General features: G+C 44.2%; 2 protein-coding genes across 3 annotated transcripts; one reads left to right on the top strand and one right to left on the bottom strand.

Moving 5' to 3' along the window:
• The first annotated feature begins 444 nt into the window (after window positions 1-444).
• Window positions 445-8,085, top strand: LOC123078965 (splicing factor SF3a60 homolog). Its single transcript, XM_044501626.1, has 12 exons — window positions 445-818; window positions 1,251-1,361; window positions 1,909-2,013; window positions 2,709-2,851; window positions 4,040-4,136; window positions 4,759-4,920; window positions 4,999-5,070; window positions 5,157-5,270; window positions 5,878-5,955; window positions 6,058-6,186; window positions 7,012-7,158; window positions 7,723-8,085. The coding sequence occupies exons 1-12, from the start codon at window positions 645-647 to the stop codon at window positions 7,867-7,869; spliced, it is 1,479 nt and encodes a 492-aa protein (XP_044357561.1). The 5' UTR covers window positions 445-644; the 3' UTR covers window positions 7,870-8,085.
• Window positions 8,086-10,282: 2,197 nt separating this feature from the next.
• On the bottom strand, window positions 10,283-14,599 carry LOC123078964 (glycosylphosphatidylinositol anchor attachment 1 protein). 2 transcript variants are annotated; one of them, XM_044501624.1, is made up of 6 exons: window positions 14,070-14,599; window positions 13,886-13,977; window positions 13,505-13,601; window positions 11,976-12,798; window positions 11,750-11,883; window positions 10,283-11,403 (listed from the first exon to the last, which is right to left on the bottom strand). In XM_044501624.1, exons 1-6 carry the CDS (start codon window positions 14,159-14,161, stop codon window positions 10,530-10,532), a joined length of 2,112 nt encoding a protein of 703 aa, XP_044357559.1. In that variant the 5' UTR covers window positions 14,162-14,599; the 3' UTR covers window positions 10,283-10,529. The 2 variants fall into 2 exon arrangements, with proteins under 2 accessions (XP_044357559.1, XP_044357560.1); XM_044501625.1 differs by lacking the exon at window positions 14,070-14,599 and having other exon boundaries at window positions 11,976-12,818.
• Window positions 14,600-21,687: the final 7,088 nt, after the last annotated feature.

Raw genomic sequence — 21,687 nt, 5'->3', positions numbered from 1 at the left:
ACAACCGTGCCTCTCACGAAAAAAATATGACTTTTCACGAAAGAAAAAAAAGTAAACGCGTTTTTTCGCGTATTTTTTTTTGGAGAAAACGCTAAGGAAGACCGGGGAAAAACCAAAACGTCGAAAAAATCCGGGAAAAAACCGTTTAAAAAGCCGAAAACGCGTGCGGAAAAATAAAAAAACAAAATCTGGAGGGAGCGTCCAGAGCGCGACACGTGGCGAATGGCTGAGAGCGCGCCAAGTGACGTTGATCGTTGCGAGGCTCCCGAAGGAGCGCTCGTTAACTAGTTGCTCCCAAAATTTCCTGGTGATGGAGTTTATGTGTAAGTTGCACAGGGAGTTAACTGATGGGCCGGCCCAGCACGCGAGCGGCACGACGGCGAAAAACTTGAGCGAGCGCTCGCCCCCTCTCGCTACGAGGGAGAAATAGACGAACCCGATTACCCGAGCCGTGAGAACGGCTCGTCCTCCCGACAGTCCGTCCCCGGCCGCGAAATCTCAAAACCCTAGCCACGACGCTCTCCCCTCCCGGCCCCCCTCGCCGCTCCCAGACTCTGCGCGCAGCGTGACCCCCGGGCTCTGTTGGTACCACACGGGGTACCGGCAGAGGAGAGGGTTAGGGCGCCCTAGCTGAAGCGGCAGCCATGGCGTCGTCTGTGCTGGAGGCCACGCGGGCGGCGCACGAGGACCTCGAGCGGTTAGAGCGCCTGGCGGTGCGCGAGCTGCAGCGCGACCCCGCCAACGCGCGCGACCGCCTCTTCCAGTCCCACCGCGTCCGCCACATGCTCGATCTCGTCGTCTCCACTTCCGACAAGCTGGTACGCCCCTCCTCCTCCTGTCTATCTAGGGTTTCGCGCCTGATTTAGTGGCTGTACCTTTCGTGTAATGCTTGTCTGCCGTGGCCAGAGCTTGGCCGTGTCGCATCTCTGCTTTCTGTCGGTTAGGATTGGTTTTGTTCCATGTCATTTGCGACATCTTGAATTGAGATGCCTAGGGTTGCCTGTGTGTTAGCTCCACCTGTTATGGTTTGGCGTTGGTCGACCCGTGCTAAATCTGGGGAATTCGGAACTCGAGCTAGATAAATTGATTTTTCGGCCTTATTTTTATAAGATGTGGGCGAGCGTAGATAAACTCATTGGATTATCTTAGGACTTTTATTTTCGTGCTTCTATTTCCCCGTTTTTGTTGTTTTGGGAATCGTCTGTTTTTCTTTCTAATGCAATTTTTGCTAATATGACTTTCTTAATTAGGTGGAAATCTATGAAGACAAGGACGGTGCTAGGAAGGATGAGATCTCCACCCATCTTACCGCGCCGGTGCAAAGTGACATCTTCCCCAAGTACTATGAAAGGCTGAAAGAGGTAAATAATCAACTGTAGCCCGTCTGACTCTGCCCAAGAATCACTTAAGCACGCCATGGAATCAGACAGTTTAAAGTGGCAAAATGCTAGCCAGGCGGTGGATGCTGCAGTTCATGCACCGACAAAAACATTCCATGCTATCGTTGTTTAGTTGGTACTCCCTCCGTTCCATATTAAGTGTCTCTAATTTAGTACACGGAGGGTGTAGTTCTTTTTAATAATTTGATCTCGGATCCTTGCACCAAAATCTGGATGATAGGAAACCAAATTATTCAGTGACTATCTAGATTTTCTTGACGACATGACAACCCTCAGAAAGCCAAATAATAAGATTAGAACATGTTTTCTAGCAATCCTACTTGGAAATTACACTACATACACACTGGTGAATTTTCGGGTTATGTTATCCTGCACTTCATCTCAACCATGACCCTCTGGTTGACACACGTGAGGCAGATCAGAACTGAGTGTTATTGGAAAACTTGAACTTATACTATTTCTTCAGTGGTGATTATTCTTTCATTTACAGTTTGTTGCATGCTTGCAGATTCGTGATTACCATAGACGGAATCACTCTGCCCGTTTCGTCAGTGAAACTGATGATTATGAGGAGCTACTAAAGGAGGAACCAGCTATTGAATTCACTGGCGAGGTACTGTCCAGTATAATTTTCACTTGGATAATCCTGCTTGCGATGATTTGTGCACTGTTTTATCCTAAGCCATATTGTGGTTGATCTGATTTTCTTTACTTGATTATCCTAAGCCATGTTTACTTGATTTTCTTTACTTACCTATGTTTATATATTCCTTTTTTGAGAAGTGAAATTCATGGCAACCTCATCTGGATGCCTTTTTCTAAATTGTCTAGCACTGCTTCGTTCTGCCATACTTAGCTGATTATTAAGTGCCAACGTTGATGTAAATCATCAATAAAGTCTGTCTGCTAAGAACTACTTAGCTGATTATATTAAGTGCCAAAGTTGGGGTAAATCATTAATAATGTCTGCTAAGAACATTTTAGCGTCAAGTAGCAGCCTTGTTTTCCATTTTACTGCAGCAGTCTTGAACTCGAGGGTATCTCTATTGTGATACGTGTATTTTAATTTCTGCAGGGTTATTTGATTCCTCTTGTAGGATCACGGTGCTATGCATGGTAAGATTTAGGTTAATGACAAGATACTAGATGGAGCTTGATAACTTGAGAACCAATTACTGCTCATTTATTGTTACTGTTTGCATTATCATGTAGTTCTAATCCACATTGCACGTTCATCCCGTTGGCGTATGCTGTTCTAATCGCAGTCACTTTTAAGTTTGCTAATGTTCTTGCTCTGTGTTTTGATAGGAAGCATTTGGCCGGTACTTGGACCTACATGAGCTCTACAACGAGTTCATAAATTCCAAGTTTGGATCACTAATGGAATACTCAGCATACGTTGGCACTTTTGCTCAGACTGAAAAAATCGCACATAATCTAAAAGCTACCAGGTATGTTATCAGCGTTTTCTCTAAGACCAATAACATATCTCCTGGCGTGAGCTTATCTCAAAATTCTACATCCATCTTAGATATATTTCCCTTGATTTCATCTTGTGTTGGTTAGAACTAGAATGGCCAATTCCTGACCAAATGGAACCCCAAAAGGCATACCTTCCCAGCCAATCCAGTTTTATTGGTATTCGGTATGGTAGCAACAAAATAATCATGTGATGGATGCTATAAACTAAGGAAATGGAAATCCGAAAAATCTGTCGCATGCAGTAACAACCCCGTCGAATACCAGTGCCCATGATGAAAAGCTCATGACACAAAGTAACGTTAGCCCCATTCACCCAATTTCTAGGTTGTACTTGAGTCACCCACTGCCTCTTTCCATCCAAACCTCCTCCAAATTAACTTGCGCCAATGATGTTCCCCACACTGGACGGGATCGCCCTTGTACCTCTAGCACCAGCCAAGCCTACTACCTTCTTGCTGGATGCCACTCCCGATGGCATTACCACACCACTTCTTCATCCTGATGAGCTGAATACCAGATTGATAGGTTTTTATCAGGTCAGGATTAGTCATGTTAGGATTCCCCTTCCCTTTGCATGGAGCTGGAATCTCTAATATACAAGGAGATATAGGTTGTACATGAATCTCAAGTTACTAATAAGTACTCCCTCCGTTCCTTTATATAAGGTGTATTTGTTTTTTCAAAAGTGAAACGAGTGCATGTTTGACCGAGTTTTTAGAAAAATATATCAATATCCACAATACGAAATTTCTTTCATTTGATCCATCATGAAAAGTAGTTTCATATTTTATCTATTAGGTATTGAAGATGTTGTTATTTTATTGTATAATCTTGGTCAAACATTCAAATGGTTGACTTGCATGGAAATCGATACACATTATATTCTGGAACGGAGGGAGTATTAGTTTTGTCCGTTGTCCCTGAATTCCCTCTTTTCCACTGCAATCTGTTTATTAAACTAAGAACACCGTGTTCATTAAACATAACAGGTAATTACTATAGAGTGGTGGGGTCGTAGTAAGATCTGTATTCAAGTATATGGGATTAACTAAAATTTACTATTAACATGTCTAACATTTATTTGGTCAACCATATATTTTTGAAGTCCATACATTTCTGTAAAGATGATCTATCTTCCATTTTCTTCAATTTCGCAGGCCATACAAAGAATATTTGGAGCATATTTTGGAATATCTGATGTCATTTCTGTATCGTACAGAACCGTTGCAAGATATTGAGAAGATTTTTACAAAGGTCAATCCTCTTTGTACATTCAAGTATACTGTCTTTCTTCTGTGGTCTGTGCTCACACCTGCTTATGTGATGACATAGTGCATCACTTGACACTTGTTATATACTCCCTCCGTCCATGAATAAGTGTACGTTTGGCATTCAAATTTTGTCCACAAAAGAGTGTACTTCTATCTTCCCAATGCACTTTAAAGTAGAAAAAAATGCTTCTCTCTCATCACACGGTAATCAAGACCAATAACATTCAACGCATGGTCTCCTCACTTTCTACATGCACTTAGCTCATTGGGGGTGGGGTAATTGAAGAGGAGAGAGATGGTGCCTTGCATCTTTCCAATGCATTTTCTAGCTCGCTTCATATTCTGCCCTAAAATTTCTATATGTACACTTATTCGTGGACGGAGGTAATACTTTTAAGCAGATCGTGGACGGAGGGAATACTTTAAGCAGATCTCACCCATTATCTATCACTGTTATGATTAATTGTATCATTGCTGGTGGTGGGTTGAGAATACAAGTTTAACATAGAGCTAGAAAGAACCACTATCATCCACATATAGGTTCGCACTTCCATGATAACTGATGAGTGACGACTGACTAGCAAATAGTATCTATACTTGTGCAGTTGGAAAGTGAGTTTGAAGAACAGTGGATCAATGGCGAAGTTCCTGGATGGGAGAATAAGGGCACAGAGAAAGAATCTGTGTTGCAAGAGTCTGCAGTAGACCTTGATTACTACAGTACTGTTGAAGAGCTTGTAGAGCTTGGTCCGGAAAAGTTGAAGGAGGTTTGATCTTGTAACATAGTTCAGGTTCTATTTTACTTCGTACTTGAAATGGCCTTATGTAATAACATTTTTTTCCAGGCTTTAACTGCTCGTGGATTGAAGGGTGGTGGCACTGTTCAACAGCGTGCTGAGCGACTTTTCTTGCTGAAGGTGACTACCAAAGGCTGTTGCTAATTTTATTGTTTTTATGGCTATTTATCAGTTCTAAATTTATTATCATGGCCATACTTTTGCAGCATACACCCTTGGAAAAGCTGGATCGTAAGCATTTTGCCAAAGGTGATGATTTGAAGAAGGAAATTGCTTTGATTGAAATGAAGATGAAGCGCTTATGTGAGATTCTCGATGAGGTCAGCTCTTATTCCTTTTATGTGTTGTGCAGTAACATGTGCAGTCAATTATCCATTTCAGCATGGGTCGGTTAGTAAGGTCATAATCACAGTTTGAGGAATGGCCTTGTGCTAGGATAGGCTAATATCCCTTGCAGATGCTCCCTCCATGTAATGAGCCATCTTTTGGTTTATTTGTGCATAGGTTAGGAATATAGGATGGTCGTGAATAGAAGTACTGGGACCATTATATCCTAACTTACCCTAGAATCTCAACATTTATCAACCTATCTAAAAGTGATCCTCGGCATGATGTATATAGCAAGTGAACAAAATAATTGAACTTCATCTATAATGAAGACAATAGCAAAAGTTGCCATCGCCTGAGTGCTGCTGTCACCAATGCCATGATGCACCTTTTCTATCATGTTCCCTACGAAAGTGATCATTGGTGAACCAGAAGCTCCTAGATTTCAAACCAGTGTTTCCATGTGTATGGAATTCTAGCATGATCTACTTTTCGTGGTATAGTTTACAAAGTTACCTTTTATCTTGGTAGGACTACGGGTCATCAGCATTGTTCACGACATGTTCTTATAATTTTATGTCTATCTTTTTTTGTGTGCAGGTCATTGTAAGAACAAAGGAAAATGCGGAGAAGAAGCTGACCTTGACCTATGAAGAAATGGAAGCAGAGCGGGAAGAGGTACTTAGTTTCTCCCTTAACTTCAACTTACTTACATTTTCTTCTGTTTAGTAAAGTACTGTTCTGTTTATCTGAACTTCTATCTTCTGTGACTTCTTATAGGAAGAAGTACAAGCTGATAGTGAAAGTGATGATGAAGACCAACAAATCTACAACCCCCTCAAGTTACCAATGGGCTGGGACGGGAAACCTATCCCTTATTGGCTCTATAAGCTTCACGGTCTTGGTCAGGTAACTGGCCTTCTCTTATCGCTAACAGCTTAATTAGTCAGTATCATTTATCAATACTTTTTTTTGCCTTCAGTCTACGTCAATAGCTCATCTTACTGTTTTGCTGAATATTCCCATGTCATTTTATTACATGTTCTTCCTACATGAATGTATAGATAGTCACCTAATGTTTGTGACCGCCAATTAATTGCTGATGGGCAGTGGCAACCTGTATAGGGCATGTACGGTTGTATAGCATGACATGCTACGTGTAAGTTAACCTAGTTAGGCTAGTATGACTTCATTGCCAAACTCTTGTCATGCCATACTTTCTTAGTCTTGTAACCCCACATTCAGTGGCACATTTCTAGCCAAACATTGCTCAAGAGATGGCCATCAATTTGTTAGTCACAATTTTTGTGGCTTGCCACAGTTTGACACTGTTAGATGTGGCAATGTGTGGTAGCGAACCAAATGCGCCTATATTATTTATATCAACTACTTGATCTTGGATCAGCTTTGCTGGGTGTCAACTAATTATATATGTTCTGTAATTTGAGGAACTGTCGACCAACAAATAAAGGCTCACATTTTTATGACTTTATCTTTCTTTAATACTACTATCAATATGATGTTTGGAGCTACAGAATGGTATGTTTCCAAAAATGAATGCTAAATTTTAATGTTTGATAGCTTGCACATAGTTTCATCTATATTTATTGTGTTTTACCTGTTGTCAAATATTAGACTCGACTTGAACATCAATAGCATCATTTCTATTATATGCCCAGATATCAGCATCAAATTTGGTACTAGATGTCTAATGTTTTAACTATTTCTTGTCAGGAATTCAAGTGTGAAATATGTGGTAACCACAGTTACTGGGGGCGAAGGGCTTATGAGCGCCATTTCAAGGAGTGGCGCCATCAGCATGGGATGCGATGCCTTGGCATTCCTAATACTAAGAACTTCAATGAAATTACATCCATCAAGGTACACCTGCTGTTTTTCTGTTGTCTTGTTTATGTGATCTCTTGCTTGCAGTCCTGTCTTTAGGATAATGTTTGGAAAATATTCTTCTCGGGCTCAGGGTAGTGTGCATTGTGAGCAAGTGCCTGTAACTTAGTTTTTTTAAACTGATAGTCATGCCTTTTGCTTGCTTCAGATTTTTGTGAACTTCATAATGTTGGAATAAACAGTAATTTGAAGTTGAGTTTAACTTTCCTCAAGGATAGACGGACACTATACCATGTTTAGGGTTTATGAAGCATCCCCCTTGTTTGAATAATTTGTAAGCCATACTTTGGTTAGTCACACGGATAGAAGTCATGAAACTGAGATATTAATAGAGGGAGACCATGGTGTCCATTGTATTAATGTCTCGGACTAAGAGAGATAAATTATTGTTGAGTGTTAGTCATAATTGCTGAAAGAAGGTAAATTAGGGAAAAGGGAGAAAATGTCATTAAATTTGACCCGTAAGTTGATCTGAATCATATTGAACATGTGCTGTGTCATGTATTGTTTTTGTTTCACATCTCTGATTTGTATTGCCAGGAAGCGACAGCACTCTGGGAGAGAATACAAGCAAAGCAAGGGCAGAACAAGTGGCGGCCAGACTTGGAAGAAGAGTATGAAGATAAGGATGGAAACATCTACAACAAAAAGACCTATACTGATCTGCAGCGCCAAGGCCTGATATAGAATTCTGGATGTGATTCTAGTGCTTTGGAAGGAACGCGACGCTAAAATCGTTGGTCTACTGTTATATTGATACTTGCTGAACTTGTTGGTCGTTGTGACTTTTTATTAGCTTGCATTATATGTAGCCAGATGGCACCTCGGAGTTACAATTTCTTTCTTCGGGTTACATTGCATATTATGCTTTACTGGTCAATCTTAGTCAGCGGTTTTTGTTTATTCGACCAAATCTCCTATCTCATTATGCTTACTTTATAGTGTCAACCTGGAGAAAGCAATATTCTGTATGTAACAGTGACAGTTTGATGCTTAAGCGCTCAGTGGGGTGGGCTGAAAGTTGCGAGCTGTTCGATCGAAGTATGAATCTGCATCGATCGTAGTATGAATCTGCAAACCGAGGCAAACGGAAGCAAAGGCGGTTTAGTGTACCCATTTTCTCTCTCTAAGAAGCCTGGTAAAATCTCGAACTATGGCGTTTTGGTTGGGCTCAGCCTTTGAAGCTTGAAATCATTTGTATTATACCTTATTTTCTAAAATAAGCTGAGCCCCAGGCAGGTGTTTGAAAGTGGTTTTGCATCATTTCAGCATTGTCCAAAATGTTATCATGATCTGTACAAAGCAAAAATGGCCACATGTCGTACATGAATTCTTTCACAAAAAATTTAGACCCTAGAGGTAAGAACCGGTCTTAAGGTTCGAGGAGTGGTTATGTCTCAGAAGGGACCCAAAAAAATAATCTGAAACGATTGGTTGGTGCCAAAGAACTGAGAGACAATAAATTTCAATGCAGAATCATTGTTGCTCCAGTAAAAAAAAAGAATGAATTCTTATGTCTTTTAGTTTTGCAGGTTATTATTTCGGAAGTTTTCCTACACAAATGATTCTCTCGTTTAAATTTGAAAATGATGAACTACAAAATCACTTTTAAAAACCAGGATAGGTTATGCTTAAAAACAAATTAACTGTTCAATATAAACAGTTTCATGGTTCAAATCAGACCAGGTAGTTCAGGAACTTCTGTCTATTAATTTTGTGCAACAGACAACAACAACAACAACAACAACAACAACAAAGCCTTTAGTCCCAAGCAAGTTGGGGTAGGCTAGAGGTGAAACCCATAAGATCTCGCAACCAACTCATGGCTCTGGCACATGGATAGCAAGCTTCCATGCACCCCTGTCCATAGCTAGCTCTTTGGTGATACCCCAATCCTTCAGGTCTCTCTTAACTGACTCCTCCCATGTCAAATTCGGTCTACCCCGCCCTCTCTTGACATTCTCCGCACGCTTTAGCCATCCGCTATGCACTGGAGCTTCTGGAGGCCTGCGCTGGATATGCCCAAACCATCTCAGACGATGTTGGACAAGCTTCTCTTCAATTGGTGCTACCCCAACTCTATCTCGTATATCATCATTCCGGACTCGATCCTTCCTCGTGTGGCCACACATCCATCTCAACATACGCATCTCCGCCACACCTAACTGTTGAACATGTCGCCTTTTAGTCGGCCAACACTCAGCGCCATACAACATTGCGGGTCGAACCGCCGTCCTGTAGAACTTGCCTTTTAGCTTTTGTGGCACTCTCTTGTCACAGAGAATGCCAGAAGCTTGGCGCCACTTCATCCATCCAGCTTTGATCCGATGGTTCACATCTTCATCAATACCCCCATCCTCCTGCAGCATTGACCCCAAATACCGAAAGGTGTCCTTCCGAGGTACCACCTGACCATCAAGGCTAACCTCCTCCTCCTCACACCTAGTAGTACTAAAACCGCACATCATGTACTCGGTTTTAGTCCTACTAAGCCTAAACCCTTTCGATTCCAAGGTTTGTCTCCATAACTCTAACTTCCTATTTACCCCCGCCCGACTATCGTCAACTAGCACCACATCATCCGCAAAGAGCATACACCATGGGATATCTCCTTGTATATCCCTTGTGACCTCATCCATCACCAATGCAAAAAGATAAGGGCTCAAAGCTGACCCCTGATGCAGTCCTATCTTAATCGGGAAGTCATCAGTGTCGACATCACTTGTTCGAACACTTGTCACAACATTATCGTACATGTCCTTGATGAGGGTAATGTACTTTGCTGGGACTTTGTGTTCCTCCAAGGCCCACCACATGACATTCTGCGGTATCTTATCATAGGCCTTCTCCAAGTCAATGAACACCATATGCAAGTCCTTCTTTTGCTCCCTATATCTCTCCATAAGCTGTCGTACCAAGAAAATGGCTTCCATGGTCGACCTCCCAGGCATGAAACCAAACTGGTTTTTGGTCACGCTTGTCATTCTTCTTAAGCGGTGCTCAATGACTCTCTCCCATAGCTTCATTGTATGGCAAATGTGCGATTTTGTATTTGCACAGCCCACTGAGGATGCACCATTTGCGCTTTTGCACATATCTCTGGACTACTTGTGATGCGTCCACAACAATCCAGCATCCTTACGAACATCAATGTTTTACATTGTTTTGCAAAGTTGACACTGTAAGACAGATCAATTTTCTCCCACTCGCTGTCGCCTGTAGATCCTCTCCATCTCAGAAAAAACAAGCAATTCTTATAATAAAAAAGGTTAGCAAACCGAAGAACGTAGAAATTGACACATCTGTTACACTGTTCTAGATCTTCAAACATTCCCAGATCAAACAATCTACTCCCGCTTAACCTTTGATCCCACTTGGCGACATGGATGCAGCAAGACATGGATGCATAGAAGCCAGCAGGGAAGATGGACAAGAAACAGATACAGATACGTGGCGCTACTCCATTCCCACAAGAACTCCATTGACGCCCAGAAATCTCCAAGGTCTACCGTCCAGGACCCCTTGGACAGCCCTTTCATAATCAACAATGCAGCTGGAGGGAAACCAAAGACAGCAAGAAGTATATTTGAAGCACACAATACTGTCCGTGGAAGGAAGCTCAAACCAAGCTGTGCTTTCAGCGGTCGAGAAAACAGGCACATTGGGATCACAATCAACGCCCCAAGCTGAGCAGTAGCGAAATTTATTATCGACATAAGCCCCAGCCCTATTGAGATTGAAGTGATCATCGTGGCCTTCAGAAGTTTCCATTCAACACCAGCAGAGTATGGTGAACCAAACATGGCATATAGGACGATCAATGTCAAAATGGCGAGCACCACCCAGATCACTGAACTTTGTATTGGTGTACCATCAGGAATTTGACTAATGTAGTACGGTAGTAGTGAAACAATCACTGCCCAAAGTTGGATAACAAGCAGAACTCTTGCAGCTTGAAGCCATTCCCATGATCCACCCTCGGTTTGCAGATTATCAGCACTGCCCTTTGTTTTACTGGCATCGATTGATTTTCCCTTTTTTCTACCGCCATCGGCAAGAGCAGCAGCAACTATTGGGAGGGGTACCACAAGCAGTGCAAAAGGAATCATATAGACACCAACTGAAATAAACTTGCTCGGAGCTGTGAGGAAATATAGGAAAAATGATTGATGGAACTTCTCGAGCAGATTATTCACAGAACGTACCACCCCTTCAAGTAACCTGAACAAAAAGCAGCATGTCAATATCTGAACAAATCAGTATAAACTATGTTTCAATCATGCGCTGTATAAAATGTAGAGTAGGCACCTTTTGCTGAAAAATGAAAATAAACCTTTGGAATTGAACAGGCCTATTATAACAGTGTAAGGTTATCAGCAGGCCAAGTCTTAAGATCCATAGCTAATTGATACAACTTCCAGGGTCTATAATTATCTTGTCTCTGATAATCAAGAACATTAACCTTATATATTTCCTCTTACTAAGCTATTCAACACATGTCAATAATCACAAGACGTTTGAAATATTTCATAGCAATGCAGCCTGAAGTAACCCGGTAAGAACTGACCTTCCACCCCTTACAAGAAATGACGATTTGGCATTCTCATTTCTGATATAAAATGTTGGTGAAAATTCTAAAGAAACGGCATCAACTTGATAGTCACGGAACGCACCATGGGATCCGGTGGGCACTCCAAGAGCCTGCTTTAACAAAAACCCAACAAGAAGTGATTAGGTTCAGTTGAAAAGCTAGTGTTGTTTAAGATAGAATGGAAAATACCCAGTCCAATTACCTGATTATAAATAGAGCTAGCAAGGTTGGCAGTCCCCTCCACATAATCAGAGGCTGTAATATCAAGCTTCCAGTCAGGATTTATTTTTCTCAATATACTCCCAAGAGTATGAATCACTTCAGCAATAGCCCTAAGCCATGCAGAACTCAACAACGAACTAATTGTCTCAATGTTCACACGAAAACCTTGTCTATGAACAGCTAGATAGTGCACCACATTCAGAAGGTCCAAGTTTGGCATTTGGCCATTAGATGCCTCCGCGTACATTGTAACACTATCTCTATCACCATAGTTCCTAGTTTCCCCAACTTTAAATATGAGAGCAGCAGCCATCGTTCCAGCACGTTTGAAATCCGTAAATTCAGCCTTTTCTGCAATACCATCAGGTTCATGTTTAACACCACCCACAAACATAGGGTTATGGTACTGATTTAACCATGCAGAGACTGCGGTGTACTCCCCAAATTGCGAGTCTGCAGATAACCACACAATATCCTTCGACAGCCATGCAGCTCGACTTAAGAGGGAGAAGACAGAGAAACCAAGTGCGAGTGATAGTACTTCATTTGCCTGAACTCTCTGAGGATTGTAAGGAGTAACCAATACTATAGCTTCTTTTCCATCACCCCTAGGAGCTCGTATAATGCCAATTGTATTAGTTCCAGAGTTGGAATAGGTGCCATTGGGTCGAACTGCCAAATCGTTTGTCATGGAAGTAAAGAACTTCAGAGGATGAAAATGCTTGCTATGAGGGAGGAATTCGTGGTAACACACTTCTGCACCCAGATCTTTCATTTGTTGCACTATGAATTTTGACATTTCCCTGTGACATTTGTAATAAAACTGTACATTAAAGCAGACACAGGTAAGAACTATGAATTAAAGCAGACACAGGTATGTCGCTGAAAATGCTTGCTATGAGGGAGGAATTCGTGGTAACACACTTCTGCACCCAGATCTTTCATTTGTTGCACTATGAATTTTGGCATTTCCCTGTGACATTTGTAATAAAACTGTACATTAAAGCAGACACAGGTAAGAACTACTCCCTCCGTCCGGAATTAACTGTCGCTGAAATGAGTGAAACGCGTCTACATACACTCATTTCAGCGACAGTTAATTCTGGGCGGAGGTTGTACTATTTACTCTTGACAATCCAGTATGACACCCTTCACTTGCGTTATATCACCATCTGAAATTGGCATGTCTTCAACGTCAGTTTAACTAATATATGGACAAAATTGATTCTGTGTGTATGTTTACAAGCATTACTCTTTCGAATTTAGAATTCCATGGATACCATGTGTATGTTCATTAATAAAATTACTATATATTGTTGGAATAACCATCACAGATTTCATCATGGCAAACACTTTAATGGCAGGCTTGAAATATTGAACGTTACACATCTATCCATACATTTGTACAAACAAGGATGCAGATTCAGCGTAATAAAAATAAGGATGAACCCACTGTTGTCAGAAAAGGAAGTTGAACATAGAACAAGGGATTTAGATAGAATAACCTACATTCCTCCTCTTGATTCCCCAGCTGCAGCTTCAATTCCTTTGATAAACTTGTTAGCTTCCGTGACATCCTCGCTGGAGAACAATGGATTTGCAGAGCCTACATGCAAAGGTTCCAAATCAACATTATGTTCCGTCTTTGAACGGCCATATGCTGCTTGCCTTACATGAACATATGAACTGATAAATTGCTACTAGCACGATAAGATGAATACTTGACGCAGTGGACATGGATGGTTTGCCTTCACTATTGAATCATAACCATGGGAAGCCACTCCGGTATATCGTACTCAGCCCTCTATTTTGCTAAGGTACCGATCGCTCCACTACAAATCTATTGTACAGGGGATCTAAATAACCACGGTGAAAAAGAAGATTGTGTACCAGGTATAAGAGCGTTCTCCGAGAGGTATGTGTTCTTTGCAAGTGATGGGAGGAAGAGGAGTGCGATAATGCCCGCGGAACAGCACAAGGCGCTGGCGACAAAATGGCGAAGAACTTTGTCAGTGGAACAAGAAAAAGGAAATGACTGAGCATGGTGCTAAATAGGGAGAGATGGGGAGCAGACCTGAAGAGTATGTGGTGAGAAGCGAGGAATATGCCAAGGCGAACGATGAGCCGCGGCTTCGGCTGCGTATCTACCTTAGCTGACGGCTCCATGGCTGCAATTTGGTCTAGGTCTTCAGGTGGGCGTGCAGATCCTTACCGAATCTCGGCCGGCGGGGCACGATCTCCCATCGACTGACGCGGTGGCGGCCCTTGGTTTCGTCTTAGAAGAGGAAAGGTGGGGTTGGGGTGGCGAGTGGTGGGGGAAGGGCCAGCAGGAGTCAGTAGCGCTAGCCGCCGCGCCCAGCGCGGCAGAAGCGATGCGGCTCCAGGCGAGGAGGTCAACGAGGAAGGTTCTCCGAGAAGGCGCGCCGTCTAGCCGGGGGTGGAGCAGAAGCTGCGGAGCAAGTCGAGGAGGCAAAGCCGAAGAGCCAGCGCGCGCGCTGCTGCTGCTCGGATGGGGACGACGGCGAGTGGTCGGTCTCAGTGAGGACGATGGGAGATCGCGGCGTGGGGTTGAAGAGGCCAGACAGGACCTTGGAATCTCTTGGAGATTTGGACTATAGATGATTCCTCAGGCCCAGTTTATTTTTTGAGAGAGAATCGGGCCCAAATGTTATAACATGTCATTTCGATCAATCGCATGGGAGGGCCAAAAGCCCAAAATCACTGTTTTGATTTTGTGATTTTAGCATCGAATTACTCATGTTAAAAAAAGCATTGCTTTTGACCTTGTAACATTGAGTTTAGCATAAAATGACTGGTTTAAAGTTTTGCACGGTCTGACCCTTTAGTCTACCACCATACACAGTGATGGTAAAGCTAACAGGCTACCGCCCGGTAGACGCTCGTCTAGACCTGTTGACCGTGCCTATGTGGCAAAGGGGCTACCACCACTAACCCCGGCGGTAGGCCACTAACCCTACCATCTGATCCTGCGTCGGTAGACCCCCAAAGGGGTAACTAGCTTGCGGGGCCGTGAGTGGGCCATACAGCCCACACTCGCAGATTTCTTTTGCATTCGACATCTGAAAAATCATCAGAACTTTCTCCACAGTGGGATAACCTCTAGCGGGCTTCTTCCCCCTGTTGTCATCGTCTTGATCCTTGTCATTTGAAGGGTCTTCTGTCATAGCTTGCTTTAGCAATCTGCACTCCCGAGTGGTGTGCTTTGGCAAAATCAGGTTGCCATCTTCATCTTTCTTTGTGTGAACTTGACAGGGCTGATCAAGTATGTCACCCTCTGAGTGTTTCTTCTTCTTGGCAGCCCATTCCTTCTTCTGCTTCAATAAACCCATGCCTTTCCCCTATCCAGCCAGGGCCGCTGCCTCGACATTGTCGGCCGCGTCGGCCTTACGCTTCTGCTTTCGACTGAAGTTGTTGCCAAGCTGATTGGGCTCTCCAGCCTTCCCCTTGCCGCTTCTTATTCGGTCTTCTTCTTCCCCATTTGTATACCGACTGGCTATCTCCATCACTCGGCTCAGAGCTGGAGTGTCCATTCGGTCAAACTTCAGGATGAGCTCTCGGTACTTGATACCTGCCTTGAAAGCACAGATGGCTTGGTGCTCACTAACATTCTCCATTGTGTTGTGCAAAGTGGTCCATCGCTGGATGTACTCTTGGAGAGTCTTGTTGTTCCTCTGCACGTAGTGCTGCAGCTCTGCCAATCCACCCGACTGTTTATACGTGCCTTCAAAACTTTTCACGAACACTCGGGCCAGGTCATAGTAAATGCTGCCATGAGGTAGCTGGTTGAGCCAGGCTCTCGCGAACCCTTCGAGCATCAAAGGCAAATGCTTCATAGCCATATTGTGGTTGCCGCCACCAATCTGGACGGCCACTCGGTAATCTTCCAACCAAGTTTCTGACTTTGATTCATCGGTGAACTTGCTGATCCCAGTCGCCAACCTGAAGTTAGCCGGAATGTTTGTGGCACAGATGTACCGGCTGAAGCACTCGAGACCATGGGAAGTGGATCCACTCGGGTGATCTCTGTCTAGGCTATCTCTGTGGGTTTGACACAATGTTTTAAATAGCGGGCTAAGGTGTTTAGCGGTGCCTTCTTCAGGCAGCTAAGGAAGCTATAGCTTTGCTACAGCGGTGCTAAGCAATGTTTAGCGTTTTTTCTAAAATCATGAAAATATCAGAAAACAATCACCCAATTACACAAGAAATCATTGGCTGGCACTGATACAACTTTGTCTTCCTGGCCGGGAGCAGCAACAGCCCGGAGCAGCCACATAGACCCTCCTTCCTCACAGACGGGGCGTCAAGAGCAGCAGCCCGGGGTGGCCTGGAGCACCAGCTGAGGCTCGCCGGGGGTAGCAGCCGAGAGCGGATGCCGCCACCTCCGCTCGTGCAAGACGTCGGTGTCGCCGGGAGCTTCATCCTGCAGGAATCAGGCCGCCGTTCGTAGCCGCTGCAACGTGATAACCCACAAGTATAGGGGATCACAATAGTTTTCGATGGTGGAGTATTCAACCCAAATTTATTTATTCGACATAAGGGGAGCCAAAGAATATTTGTAAATATCAGCAGTTGAGTTGTCAATTCAACCACACCTTGAGATTAAATATCTGCAACACGGTGATCAGTAGCACAGTAATATGATAGTTTTGATAGCAGTGGTAACAGTAGCAATGGTAATGGTAACAGCAGTAGAAGTTTTGTAGCAGTTGTGACAGTAGCAATAGCAATAGTAACACAGCAAGAACAATATGTGAAAAACTCATAGGCATTGTGTAAGGGCATATTTATCCCTTAGTTGTTTTGGTGATTGATGACAATGCTTTTGCGGACTAATCGCGTGCATTGAGTATTTCAGATATATCATGACTAGGCACAAGACGATTTGGTGCCCCTCGAAGACTATTGAAGACGACGTTTCTCTACGTCTCTTTTCGGTGGATTTGAGTCGTAGGAAAGCCGTACTATTAAGAGGGGGTCCGCTTTGGAAAGGTTTGGGTGGAATCATCATGTACACGTCTACTCCATTTGCACCTCCTTTCCTTTGGCACTTTGGAGCATCCTCCGTCATTTCGTGTCTATGCAAAATGTCGTGATTGCTGAACTGGGGCATGCGGTAGTACTGCTCCTAGGAGCGGTAGTACAGCAGGCCCTTGCGGTAGTACCGGCCTCAGGCGTGGTAGTACCGCAAGTGCCCACGATAGTTCCGCTCCTTTGGAGCAGTAGTATTGTGGCCCTAGGCCAGGCGCTGCTGCGGCTGCAGTAGTAGGGGCGGATGTAATTCTTTACATCCACGCCCTACGCGGTAGTACCGCGCCTGGTGCGCGGTAGTACCGTGCGATCTGGCCTGGCTCAGCAGCATGCGCGGCAGTAGGAGCGGATGTAATTTTTTACATCTACACCCCGCGCGGTAGTACCGCTCCTGGCTTGCAGTACTACCGTGTCGGATTTTTGCATAGGTCCCAACTCAGCGGAAGTTGCCACGGATGTATTTTTATATGTCCGTGCCTTCCCAATATCTAGTCTATCCCTGCCTTGCGGTAGTACCGCAAGGGGGAGCGATAGTACCGCGCCAGCGGTTCTACCGCCCTCTGCTTCATTGCATCTGGGCTGGTCTGGTTTCTGCTGCACAGGCGGTAGTACCGGGGGGCCCTGCGGTAGTACCGCGTCCCTGGCGCGGTAGTACCGTGCTACGCAGGCTGGGTTGGTGGATAACGGTTGGATTTGTTCTTCCACTATATAAGGGGTGTCTTCTTCTCCGAGTTGACCACCTCTTCCATCCCCAAGCTCCATTGTTGGTCCAAGCTCCATTTTTGCCCGATCTCTCTCCCTAGCCAATCAAAACTTGTTGATTTTCTAGGGATTGGTTGAGAAGGCCCCGATCTACACTTCCACCAAGAGAAATTTGATTCCCCCCACTAATCCCTTGCAGATCTTGTTACTCTTTGGTGTTTGAGCACCCTAGACGGTTGAGGTCACCGCGGAGCCATATTCCATTGTGGTGAAGCTACGTGGTGTCGTTGGGAGCCTCCAATTAAGTTGTGGAGATTGCCCCAACCTTGTTTGTAAAGGTCCGGTCGCCGCCTCCAAGGGCACCAATAGTGGAATCACTGCATCTCACATTGTGTGAGGGCGTGAGGAGAATACGGTGGCCCTAGTGGCTTCTTGGGGAGCATTGTTCCTCCACACCGCTCCAACGGAGATGTACTTCCCCTCAAAAGGAAGGAACTTCGGTAACACATCCTCGTCTTCACCGGCTCCACTCTTGGTTATCTCGTGCCTTTAGTTGTGCAAGCTTATTTGTGTTATATCCTTTGCTTGCTTGTGTGCTTGTTGTTGTTGCATCATATAGGTTGCACACCTAGTTGCATATCTAGACAACCTACTTTGATGCAAAGTTTAAATTGGTAAAGAAAAGCTAAAAATTGTTAGTTGCCTATTCACCCCCCTCTAGTCAACTATATCGATAATTTCAATTGGTATCAAAGCCTCGTCTCTTTATTAAGGACTTTGCTGTCCGAAGAGTATGGTTGACACCGTAGACGGTGTGGAGGAGCACTCCGGTGTGAATCCGGTCTCGTCTACGGCCGATGGGGGAACCGCGGTCTCTCGTGAGGAATTCAATGTGGCTTTGGACACAATGAAAACCTCCATGATGACCGAGGTTGAAAGCATGTTTAATAAATTCTTAGAAGGGCTTAAACTTTTACCGCACCGATAAAAGTGGGTGATCCCACTAACAAGGTGACGGATGCTAACTCCGACAAGGGGGAAGCTACTAGTGAAAAGGCTCCTTCTTCTAGTGGTAAAAATGGCACCGGCATCTTTGCCCATGCGGAACCTCTGCTTATTTATGGTGGACCGATCCCTTCCACTCATTTAAATGATGCCGGTCCTCCTCCTAAGTTTGTGAAAAATGAGGACTTTGATTCTTGGGTTTATCGCTTTAAGCGTCATTTAAACCATGTTAACACTAATCTTTGGAGAATCATTGAAGAAGGTTTTTATCCGCATGACCGAGGCAACTTCACTCCTAGAGAAGCCGCGGATAATCAATTCAATGAGAATGCTCTCTTCATCATCCAAGATGCAATTCCACCCGAAGATCTTGCTCATCTCCGGCCCTTCACCATGGCCAAGGATGCATGGCGCCATGTTGTCTCACTCTGTAGGGGAAGTGCAAGCATTCAACGCTCCAACTATGAAGTGGTGCAAGATGAAGCCGGTGAGTTTGCAATGAAAGAGGATGAAGAACCTCGCGAGCTCTATCGGAGATTAACCACTCTCGCGTTCTCACTCCGAGATCATGGGAGCAAGGAAACGGATGACAATTGGATCAAGCGCAAATTCCTCAAGGCCATGATGCCTTGCCACAAGGCCATGTCCTTCGTCATTCGTCAAAGGCCGAATTTCCACACCTTGTCCTCAAGTGAAGTTTTGGATGAGTTCATGGCTATGAGTATCTTGGACAAGACCGCCGACAATGCGGTGTTACGTTCTCAAAGAGCAAAGAAGCCCAACCTTGCATTGAAGGCCAAGGTTAGTGTGGAAGAATAGGATGAAGAGGAAGAAGAGGAGAGCAACCCCGAAGATACAAAGTATGCTTATCATGAACACATGGCTCTCACTTCAAGGCAATTTTGGAGCAAGAAGAACACTAGGCCCAACATCAACAAGAACAACTCAAGTGGCGCGAAGGTTAAATAACGAGTGAGGACTTGCTATAATTGTGGCAATGTGAGCCACTTTGTTGCGGAATGTCCTTATGAGAAGAGGGAGGACAATGGTGGCAAGCTCATCCGAAAGGACAAGGCCAAGTCTTTCCCCAACAAGAGCAACTTCACCAAGAAGACTCCACCCAAGGGGTTGGTGGCACAAGAAGAGTACAATGAGGATGATGATGATGAAGACGGTGAGTCGGTTGCCATGGCCTCCATTGCCATTGCAACAACTCCACGGGTGTCTCTCTTTGACTCACCCAATGAGAACATCACCGCCAAGTGCCTCATGGCTAAAGCCACCAACAAGGTAACCCCCAACATCAAAACTACCATCATTAATAATCCTTCTTTGACGAATTGCATTGATGAACATGGGGGGTCTAATGTGAAGGAGAATGAATTTGAGTCTTTTATGAGTAAGCTCAAGGGTAAATCCAAGAAGCACTTCGTTGCTCTGTTGGAACAACTTGGTGAAGCCAATGACATGATCGAGGCTCACGAAGATACCATCTCTAAGATGGAGGGGCATAGTCGTGACTATGCCGATGAGATTTCGGATCTGTCCAATGCTCTTGAGGAAGAGCGAGGTCTTCATTTGGCTCTTGAGGAGTCATACAATGATGACCACGCTAAATTAAAGAAATATCTTGATCATGCTCTTGTTGTGTCTCGTGTGCTAAACTCCGAGAAGGCCAAGCTTGGGGTTGATCTTGGTAGACTCAAAGAGGAGTTTGATTTACTTGGCTCACAAGGTCTTGAAGGGTGCTCATGCTAGTCTCAAAGAGTCTCATGATCAACTCCAAGTAAAGCTAACCAAGGAGAAGACCACCTTTCCTCATATGGTCTTAATTGATAATGCAAATGCTACTAACCCATGTTGTGAGCATGTGCATCTTGTTGAGGAGAATGCAAAGTTGAAGAAGCAACTTGAGAAAGGCCTTGTGTCGTGCATACAAGGTGAGAAGAACCTCAATGACCTTTTGAGCAATCAAAAGGAAGTTGTGGGCAAGGAAGGAATTGGGTTCACACCCAAGTCCAAGAACAAGAAGAAGGATGACAAGGCCAAACGAACTCCCCCTCTCAAGAAAACTTTTGTGAAGGAGGGAGAGAGTGCTTCTAAGAAGAAGAAGAAGAACAATGTGAAGGGTAGTGATGCTAAGAAGGGCAATGCTACCCCTCCCAAGAAAGCCGGCGACTTTAACCCTTCTTATGTGTTATGTCGTGCTAGTGATGGACATGTTTTATGCCAAATTTGTCGGTTCTTCTTATGAGTACATTGAATGGTCTACTTGGGTTCCTAAGACCCTTCTTACTAACATTAAAGGACCCATTACAAAATGGGTACCTAAAACCAAACATTGATTTCTTGTAGGTGTTTGCTTCCGGTGGGGGGTCATGGTTGCTCGATAGTGGAGCTACAAATCGTATGACCGGAAGCAAGGACTTGGTGGTGGACGTGCACAAGATTCCATCTATGCCCACCAATGTCGAGCGGGGTGATGCCTCGTCCTCCAAGGTATTGGGACTTGGCAAGGTTGTCATTTCTCATGATCTCACGATCGAGAAGGTCATGCTTGTTGAGTCCCTTGCATACAATTTACTTTCCGTTCGTCAACTTGCACTCATGGGCTTTGCCACTTTATTTGATGTTAATACCATGGCCATCTTGTGGAGCAAGACTCTTAAAGTAGCCTTTGTTGGGCATGTCGAGAATGGTCTCTATGTGATTAACTTTTCGGAGCGACCCACTAAGACCGCGACATGCCTAATGGCCAAAGTTGACGTGGGATGGCTTTGGCATCGCCGTTTAGCCCATGTCAATATGAGATCTTTGCAAAGTCTTCTCAAGGGGGACCATGTCCGTGGACTAACAAATGTTAGTTTTGCTAAAGATCGTGCTTGCAGTGCTTGTATCGAAGGAAAGCTACATGAAAAGGCTCACCCTCCCACGAC

The sequence above is a fragment of the Triticum aestivum genome, chromosome 3D (genome assembly GCF_018294505.1).
Source record: "Triticum aestivum cultivar Chinese Spring chromosome 3D, IWGSC CS RefSeq v2.1, whole genome shotgun sequence".
Classification (NCBI taxonomy): Eukaryota; Viridiplantae; Streptophyta; class Magnoliopsida; order Poales; family Poaceae; genus Triticum; species Triticum aestivum.
Note: the sequence above shows the minus strand (reverse complement) of the source record. Positions and strands in the feature narration are given on the sequence as shown.

Coding starts and splice junctions, on each gene's coding strand:
- LOC123078964 (XM_044501624.1), bottom strand. CDS start 14,161: ATGGAGCCGTCAGCTAAGGTAGATACGCAGCCGAAGCCGCGGCTCATC. Junction 13,602..13,885: donor GGAGAACGCTCTTATACCTG/GTACACAATCTT, acceptor CTTTGCATGTAG/GCTCTGCAAATCCATTGTTC. Junction 11,884..11,975: donor CTAGCTCTATTTATAATCAG/GTAATTGGACTG, acceptor TTGTTAAAGCAG/GCTCTTGGAGTGCCCACCGG.
- LOC123078965 (XM_044501626.1), top strand. CDS start 645: ATGGCGTCGTCTGTGCTGGAGGCCACGCGGGCGGCGCACGAGGACCTC. Junction 5,071..5,156: donor AGCGACTTTTCTTGCTGAAG/GTGACTACCAAA, acceptor ATACTTTTGCAG/CATACACCCTTGGAAAAGCT. Junction 5,271..5,877: donor TATGTGAGATTCTCGATGAG/GTCAGCTCTTAT, acceptor TTTTGTGTGCAG/GTCATTGTAAGAACAAAGGA.